Source organism: Eucyclogobius newberryi, unplaced genomic scaffold (assembly GCF_026437365.1).
Source record: "Eucyclogobius newberryi isolate DKJ021-1_F unplaced genomic scaffold, fEucNew1.0.hap1 SCAF_17, whole genome shotgun sequence".
In the NCBI taxonomy this organism is placed as follows: Eukaryota; Metazoa; Chordata; class Actinopteri; order Gobiiformes; family Gobiidae; genus Eucyclogobius; species Eucyclogobius newberryi.
In genome coordinates, this window is record NW_027315801.1 from 33,668,412 (window position 1) to 33,677,997 (window position 9,586).

Here is a 9,586-nt window from a genome sequence, read left to right on the forward strand (position 1 = left end):
GACTTTTAAACGCAGTAACAGTAACAGTACATACCTATGAAGTGACACACACACTCAGGAGAAATGTATTTCTGAGGAAACATTTTATACAAGTAGATCCGGTTGTCTGGGTGACATTTTGTCTAAGTTCCAGTAATTTGATTCCTTTACTGAACCACATATTTGTAATAGTTGAAGAAAAAGATACTCATTACCATAATCATTGCAGGAAACTCTTAATTGTGAATTGTATTTTTCTTATAGAATCGTAGCATACATTAAGAGAATTCAAGTGCAGTACTTGCAGAAGATGAAGTAGTACAAGTAGCAATATTAGTAATAGCTGCAGCACTTAAGTAAAGCCAGTGTAGTCGCAGTAAATCCTTTTTTTTTACCTATTTAAATTCACATTCATTAAAAAAAAGTAACATTTACTCAGTGATCACTTGCAACTTTTGGGAAATTTAAAGAAAAAAACAAAAGTCTAACTTTAAGTGTTGCCATCCAAACATACAATGGTGTGAAGTGAACTGGATCCTCACTTAGGACTGAGGCCAGCAGCAGCGTGTCAGCCTGTGGTCAGGGTACATGTGAAAACACTGCAGATCTGCTCAAGCGATCGGCTGCAAACATGGCGGTATTTCCTCTCAAATCCCTCATCCACTTCTCCTACATTTTTCATGCCCTTTCGATCCACCTTCTCCTCTTTCATACTGATCTGTCGCTAACGGGGGCCACACTCCACAACACTGCCAGTGGAAATTTAGGGATTATTTTACACGCTGCACTGGAGATGTGAAAAGCCGGGGCCATTGAGACTGATTTAGCAAGAAATTTGAGACAAGAGAAGAAATATTTGTGTATTAATTACGCCGGCGGTAGGTGGTTTTACCTCTGGCCCGATCGTGTGCACTCTGCCCATGAGGAAAGCAATAAAACAAAATGTAAAGGTTTTAACATGACACTACGGGCGAACGAAGCAGTTTAGATGAGGCCTTTTTTGGAAATTCTTCATACTTCAAACATTAATTCGGAAATCTCAATTGTCTTTTCCCTTTTACTCAATGGAGCTTTGCAATAACCTGCAACTTAATGGTCCAGAATTAATCGCAACATAATGCAATTAAGCTATACATTAATGACCACACTCCAGCTGTGTCCTTGAGGTAGTTGTCCCTGCGTGGACTTTTCTAATGCATAAAGGAAGTTCCTATAGATTTAGGTTAGTTGCAGAGCAGGTGTGTCACGTGTGTGCAGAACAGGAAGAGTGCAGAGTCATTGTGCACTTTTCAAAGCTGCAGATTTGTGGAGATTTGGGCTTGTTCTAGTTTCTGTGCATGACAATGTAAATGTGTGTATTGAGTTAAACTTACCTTGCCTAATCAGTTCATCTGTAACTTTAAATTACAAACATAAATTAAGTGGTGTGACATTTGTTGAGCAGGCATCAGTCAAAGTGACTAAACAAAGTGATTCATTAAACTGATGGAGTGACCTCAAGTCAACGTGATGTTTATCATTATTTTTGATCAATTGGTGTCATTATTAATGTAATGAACAATCTTGAACAAGTGAAAATGTACTCTGAAATCAAATGAACGTGTAGCGATTTTAACGGCAGCATCCTCTTTTGTCCAGGAGAGTCCGCGGCCCTGCAAGACTATGCAGCCAACACCATGACTGAGTTTCTGGGAATGTTTGGTTATGATGACCAGCAGGTAAGGGATGAGCTGACCAAGAAGCTCAGCTTTGAGAAGCTCAAAGCGTCTACCTCAGACCCCTCGTCCCTCAGCAGCGAGGAGGCCTCCCGCCGCGCTCGCTTCTCCAAGTATGAAGAGTACATCCGTAAGCTGAGAGCCGGAGAGACCCTGCCCTGGCCCCTGCATGCTTCCCCTCCCAAACCAGATGACCTCAACGCCAAGATGGCACAAGAAAAGAGCGCCCTGCTGCAGAGCGGCCTGCCGGGGGCCGAGGCTCAGATCTTCCCCTCCAGTCTGGACCTTAAGTCTCGTGGAGGACCCCAGGCAGGGGCCACACAGCACTCCACGCCCTCTATGCACATGCCCAACATGGCATCACGATCCTCCAAATATGACTTCTTTATCCAGAAGCTGAAGAGGGGTGAGAGTTTGCAGCCGCAGAATGGTAACGCTTACAAACGTCCCTCCAAGTACGATCTGGAGAATGTCAAGTACCTACAGCTGTTCAAACCCGGGGACGGAAACCCTGACATGGGCGGAGCCATCGCCTTCAAGACTGTCAAAGGGGGGCGCCCCTCCAAATATGACGTCAGAACAATACAGAAGCTGATGCCTGGTAACCCTGAGGCCTCGCTCATGCCCAACGTCCTGGCCTCTGTCCCAGGGAACCCGGGTACACCTGGTGTCCCCACTGGAGGGGCTGCAGGGGCCATCACCCCTGGTCTAACCATGGACCAGACTGGACACCTCAGCTTCAGCACTGCAGAGTACCTCAAGTCCAGCTTCTCCAAGACTGACTCCATCACCTCTGGAACTGTGTCCTCTGTCAAGTAAGTCACTGCTGTTTGTCTGGACACTACTGGGGAAAGCAAAAGAAAGTACACTTTTTCAATTCTAAAAACAAAAAAACTAAGTAAAATACATTAAAAACCTTTAATGATTGATCATTGTCCAAACTGTGTCCTTCACACTTCATCTCTCAGAGAAACACTAATGTACAGGCTGCATCCACTTTACTGCTCCTGAGACTCCACTAGTCTAACACAGGTAATTGCTAGCTTCACCGCAGCCAACAGGAATGTAGTGTGAAATAGCGCATAGCGCCCAATAGATCCACGACATGATGAGCTGCAAAGGCACACGAAGTGTTTACTCGCTGTAGTACTCCGTGGAGACTGATTTAGCACAGTCATCGCAAACTGACTTGACTTCTTGGTTTGGCTGGGGTGTAACAACTCTCCCCTTAATTACTTTGGAGCCATGACTAACCTGGCACCAGCCACAGGGGCCAGTGAGCGTTCTTTAAAACAAGTGATCAGAGGTTTGGGGACTCAGTGTCCGCTCAGTCTGGACGGTCCCGGGCCCTTTAGGCCTGGGCAGCGGGGGCAGCGCGGGCAGCGCGGGCAGCGGGGGCAGCGGGGGCAGCGCGGGCAGCGGGGGCAGCGCGGGCAGTGCGGGCAGCGCGGGCAGCGGGCAGCTGTGGCCATGCCAGATTGGCCAGTGCATCGCAGCTTGGCTAACACTGAGCTGCCTGTGCAACCAAGAGGGGCTGCTGAGGAGAGCCTGGCAGCCTGCTTCCCCTCAGGGCCAGATTAACCTCGGGTCGTCCCCCGTGTGGAGCGGCTCTCAGTGAGCTAAATGCCACTGCTGTGAAGAGCCAAGCACAACCAATACTGTGTAATCACACTTATCCTATACACAGTGAAAAGAACAAGAAAAGCACTACTGCTTTTGTCTTTTTACCATGTTAACATTAATTTAAACTAAATTAAAGGTAAACTTCCTCTGTAACAGTCTGGCTCAGCCTCTTTCAGCTGAAGTCTTGTCTCAGCTTTTTCTTTTAGACTGATTGGAGACAACTTGACATCGGCATTAGAGCAGAGGCCCTCTGGGAATATCAGAAAAGACCTTTTCAGAGCTTTTCTTCCCATCCCCATTATGCCATTTTGCATACAAGCACTCACCAAAATACCCCATAAAAGATTAATGTCCCTTTGCTCCAGCATTTTGCCTTTCATTGGTCGGGAGCCCATGCATCAAAGTACACGGCTTCTACCTCTGATTCATAAGCCACATGGAAACGCTGTTATGCCACAGGAAAATGCATATTGATAGTGCAAAGTTTGGGAGCGGCTGTAAGTAAATATTGTGTCAGTTTGTTTTTATTAACAACAGCCAGGGCGACCTCGCCATTAATCCTGTCTCTTTTGTGTTTGTTGTTGCATTAGGAATGGCCTGCCACCAGATAAACCTACTGGCGAGGATGTCAACGTCTACCAGAAATATATTGCCAGGTATGCAAATCCCTCACCGAGCCGCTCTCTGCTGTAAGGAAACAGTCCAAAGCAAAAGACAAACACTTCCTCAGCCCCTGCAATGCTGTGTTTTATTTACTCTTATAACACGACTTATACGAGAATGTTGAACGCACAGTAAATTAATTAAGAAAGAGTCAAATTTATGTGCTAGGCTGAAGTAGAGGGATGTAATGAAAGATAAATTGCTTAATGGGAACTCACTGTAACGGCGAGAGTGAAGATTATTCTGTGACATTAGCAGCGACTGGAAAAGCGAGCATATGAACTGAGGTTAGAGCAGCTTTACGCGGAAGCTAACTGATCTAAAAGGGACTCATTCACACCAACAGAGAGGCGTCCCTTTGAATGGCCTAAGAACAATGTCGGCCATTCTCAATTCACTGACTATAAAGGTGATTATCACTTTGTTTGTTTATTCTGTTTCTAAAAAGGAAAGAAAACGCGCATTTGAAAAGTGGCGTTAATGATTACTTCTCCGAGCCATAACATGAAGGGCATAAATCAAAGCGCTGGCACTGACAGACACACACGCACATCCTCTGCTCTCTCCGCGCACACACGCAGCAGCCTTCCTTGGACTGATTACATTTTGCAAGAAGATTTAATTAAGGAATTTTTAATGAGGCTTCTGCTGGCAGTGCCAAGAACTGTTTTGATATTTGCGCTGCATAATGCATAAAATTTGTCTAAACATCTCGGCGGTTGATGCACAGGGAGGCTGCAGATAAGCCCAGATACAGTTTCAATTTCCGTGTTGAGGTTGAGGAAAAAAGAGGCGAGAAGAGGAGGCTTTTTAAAAAGGGTAAATGTTGCAAAGAGATTGTGGGGCAATATTGCAAAACAGGCTTCTAAAAAACACCGCCGTCGTTTGCCGCGCGAGTTTGACGGCGTGGAAAAGATTTGTTGCCGTCAGTGTCGTACTTTTTAAATACTTTCATGCACCCGCTACCAGCCCCGCACTTTGATCCGTGTATCCGTATTGTAACCAGAGATGCGCTGCAATCTGTGTGTGTCGTGGTGGCTATATTAATATTTAATCTGCTGCTGAATAGTGGCGTGCCCATTAGGCCCCCTGATGCGGCAAGAGGGAATTGTCCAGAGGCAAAGTGATACAGCTGGGCAACGAGCAGCAAGGGAGGGGGGCGCGGCCTCTGGGGGGGACGCGGGGCTCTGTGTGCACAAGTGTGTATATGTATATGTATATGTATATGTATATGTATATGTATATGTGATGTAGGTTATATTATATGTTGTTCTAGGCAGGTGGGGACACAAGAAGCAGTGTTTTTACTTCCAAATAATGCTACTCAAATCAAGTAAGAATCTGCTTCTATTCAGGAGGTTTCACATTGCTGTATTCAGACTGGCAAAATATGTAATACTTAAAATAATACAAGCAAAACTGTACATTGCAAATATACAAAACATTATGAACAAAGTAGTAAAGTAACATAAATATAAGTATGATTTTGTAAAGCTTTATAATAAGGTCCCTTCATAAACTATTTAGAAGGTGTTAATAAGCACTATTAATAGTTTATAAGCACTTAGATTACCGTACTAGCATTGGTAGGTGCTTATAATAAATGCTAATAAGCCATTAGCCAAAAACATGGGTGTTAATAAACTATGTACAAAATGTTTGTAATGAGCTGTTTATTAAAAAGTGATAAAGGCACTAAATGTCTTGAATTATGAATACTTGAGTAAGAAACCCTCTTTTAAAGTGTTATCTTTTTTGTAAGTTAAAAAAGGCACAGAAATATATGCAATTATTTGATTATTTAACTGACTTGAGAAAATACAGCTCATCACCGCTTTATCCTGTCCTTTCAAACAAAATGTACTTAAGTCCCGGTCTCCGCACAGTGTTTAAAAATAGCACATAGCGTTTGCAAAGTGATCTGTAAACGCTGTTCTGAGATAATCCTAACAAGGCAAAAACAGACATTAAAAAACTCTCTCTCTCGCGCTGCAGACGGAGCTCTTGGCAGCGGAAGAGCAAATGTTTATTTGTGTGTTTTTTGCTCGTAATTGGAGGATTTTAAGAGTCATCATCATCAGGCTTATTATCGCCGCTGTAAAAGTGCAGTACTGTAGCAAAAAAGCAAAGCAGTTTCCTTTTTACTAGAAACTGACTGAAATGTAGAGATCTAGTGGAATGAATAGGAGCTTTTCTGATGTCTTTGGTCTGTGGTTAACCTGCCCTCATTTAACAAGGTTTTTCACGGCTCGGTAAAAGAAATACAAGGTTCCCCGTCCCTCTTTGAGTGCGTGGAGGGAAAAGGTTTCACAGTAATAAGTGTCTCTTTGGAAGTAAATGGAGCTAATTTGAGTGGAATTGGTGTGACAGACGGGTAAATTGTGGCGGCAGTGTGGAAGGCAGGAGTCTGTCTGAGAGGGCGACTGTGAAGGTGAACGCTGAACAATGCCTTTGAAATATATCCTCGCATTAAAAACTGATTTTCGTTTGTGTGTGTGTGTTTTGGTGGCGTTTGGCAGGTTTTCTGGCAGTCAGCATTGTGGCCACGTGCACTGCGCGTATCAGTACAGAGAGCACTATCACTGCATGGACCCGGAGTGTAACTACCAGGTGAGCGTGAGTACTTCATCCTTTTTGAACACCGTCCAAATACACATTTAATTTTGTGGAAAGGCATTTAATGCTGTTTAGAAGTGTTTAATAACTTGTCTGTGTGGCATAAAGCTGTGGTCACCAATTACTGAACGTTTAACATACATTCTATTTTAATATTAGGTACATTTGACAAAATTGAGCTGTTAACCATGTTGGAACTGTTTTCCCTTTATATTTACCCAGTGAAAGTTGTATTTAGAGCAATTCATGCATGTTTGAATACAACATTCCAGTTTTTACTTTAGTATCCAATTTTGTTTTTCATAACCAATGATACGTGTAGGATTCAGCGATGTCATCGAACCATTTTGGCATGAATTAAAAAGAAATAAACACTGCTCTATAGGCAGGGACGCCATTATGGTCCGGCAGTGCGGCACTTTGTTGTGATGACGTGCCCTGTTTTTTTAACTGGAAATCCTTTTAGATTAATATTGCAATTTAACACGTTTTAAATATAAAATAATGCTCCACGGATGTCATACATTATAAAAGACAAAAGCAGAATAAGTCTTCTTTAAATAACTTACACAGTGTAGTGTGTCGAATTCATTGGTGTTTTGTGCCTCAACTTTCCCATGTTTATTGCACAAATAGTGTTATTAGTCCACGGTTTATTACACTAAATACATTTTTACCCCCCCTCCCGTTACATCCCCATCATTTTATTTGTCCTTCTTCTGTCTTGTTTATTTTATCTGTTCATTATTGTGTATTGTACATGCTGTCCCCCCCTGTCTGTAAATACCCCCCCCCCCTTTTTGTATATGTCCAGCGTCTTTGGGTCCCTGAAAAGTGCTATACAAATAAAAGATGTATTATTATTATTATTATTAAAACATGGGATATTACTTCACTGTTTTATTTAAAGATACATAACGAGCAAGTGTGAAAAAAAGTACTCATGGATATCATTACAAATTGTGCCCTTCCACAGTAAATACACGTTTCTAAAGTTCATCCCATGAGAAGAATCCTGGACATTTAGAGAAAAGAATGCTGTGACTGAACCTTGTATTGTGTCTCCTGGAGCCCACTGAGGTCAGGTGACTTCAAGTTTAGCTGAGGACAGAATAAAAAGATGCAGTACACACAAACAGAGCGTGTCACCTCGTCAGTGGCCGTTACACAGCGACCTGAGGCGTGTTTGCCTTTGCCCCGCTGACTGAGCCGAGGGCAGGTCTCACTCACTGGAGTCGGCCCCGTCGTTAGAAAGGGTTAATTGTAAATACGAGTCATTCTCATCCGTTTCTGAAGACATCTGCCGGTGCCTTTAATCCCCTCTCACATTATTAATCTTGTCCCGATGCCAGCGCTCGTCATGTATATGTAAGCAGCCCAAAGCAGATGAGAACGCTCTGTTTGCCGTAGCATATGGCTGCAGAGAGTTAGTCAAACACCCGCACATTTGTTCAAAGACTAGGCAAAAATCCATGCTCCTTCTCCGCGTGTTTTCCTTCCCTTTTTCTTCACTTTTCTGAATGAAGCCGTCTTCAGATGTAATCTCCACTGTCTGCTCCCGATCAGCCGGAGATTAGCGCTCGATAAATATTGTTTATGTGCCCAAAGCATTACGGATCGCGGCGCACTTCACAGTCTGATGAGGAGACACGTTCTTGGAGGAATACAAAGGAAAAACCATCTCGTGTCATTATTTAGAGCGTTAGTTCAGGTTACCACGGCAATTTCCACGGTCAGGCCGCATTTTCTCTGTGGAGGGGAGGCACAGATATGCATTAGGATTCAGACGCATGACAAACAGAAGCAGAAGGAAGTGCTGAAGGAAGAGTGGGACAAAATAATAATACTTAGGTAGAGGTTCAATTATTATAAAATATTAGAGGCTATTTATAATTGTACTTCTACTGCATCTGAACACAATTAGGGTTGTCACTATATCAGATTTTAGTGTTGGATGTTAAAAGAAACATCTCAACGTTATTCACAATTATTGATGATTAAACAGTGAGTGGAACAGTGCGTTAATGTGACATAAACCCGCAGTTACAAAGCACTTTTCATCAAATAAAAACTACCACCACCTGTATTACTCCCACAAGCTGAAACTCTCTCCTCAAGCCCCGAAAGGACAAGATTTGGAGTCTGTTCAAAATAATTAGCCTTAATAAAGCATGAACAAAACTGAATTCATGATGAACAAAGGCTTAGTGACGTATCTCCTGAACCTAACACCTTAATTAAGTAGTAACTGAGCCTGAATCATTCTTGATAAACTATTTGTTCATTATGAATTCAGTTTATTTACATGCTTTATTAAGGCGTATGAAGTTATAAGAAAGTGGTACCAGAACGTCTCTCAACTCAGAGGTTGATACGATACGCTTCCTGACACTGCACGTGAATATTCCTTAAAACCGGTGTTAAATATTTACTAAATTGATGTTTTTATTATGTCGAATAATCAAATGCATTGTTCATAATAGCCTCAATATCAGAATACAATTAGCCTATGAATAAGACATATTTTCAGCACAGCAGATTCAGCCTTAATGCTCGTGTCGGCAGGTTAATAACTCATCAAGTTATAAAGTATTTCTGTTGTTTTAAAGTATCAGGAAACACCTCCCTGTAACGATACACGTATTGCCAAGAAATCCATCACAATATATTGCTGTATTGATATTTTAACAGCCCTAATGTTACCAATTTTCCCGCAATGTTCCACAGTACGTACGGCAAAAGGTCATTTTTATTGTTTAAAAATTCCTTACCGCTTGCCTTTCCACAGATCTCAACAGTCATTTAGCCTTGTGGCATCACCTAGTCATTTAATGCTGCGCTGTGGAAAATTCCAAGCGAATCAATGAGCAGGCGGCAGAGCCAGAAAAGTGACACAGTGCACCTTTAAGTAACAGCGTAACAGAGTGCAGCTTTTCCCCTCTCTGCATTCGGGGAGGAGACCATCAGGTCCTTGGAAGGGATAACTCATG

General features: G+C 42.6%; 1 protein-coding gene across 5 annotated transcripts in view; it reads left to right on the forward strand.

The window, feature by feature from the left end:
- casz1 (castor zinc finger 1) overlaps positions 1 to 9,586 on the forward strand; it is a 99,013-nt gene that overhangs the window by 62,344 nt on the left and 27,083 nt on the right. For 3 of the 5 annotated variants that reach the window (XM_072450170.1, XM_072450171.1, XM_072450168.1), the window contains exons 3-5: positions 1,618 to 2,509; positions 3,908 to 3,973; positions 6,500 to 6,596. In XM_072450170.1, coding sequence (XP_072306271.1) covers positions 1,618 to 2,509; positions 3,908 to 3,973; positions 6,500 to 6,596 — 1,055 coding nt within the window. The remainder of the gene's footprint in view (positions 1 to 1,617; positions 2,510 to 3,907; positions 3,974 to 6,499; positions 6,597 to 9,586) is intronic. The other 2 variants (XM_072450172.1, XM_072450169.1) reach the window with 1 other exon arrangement.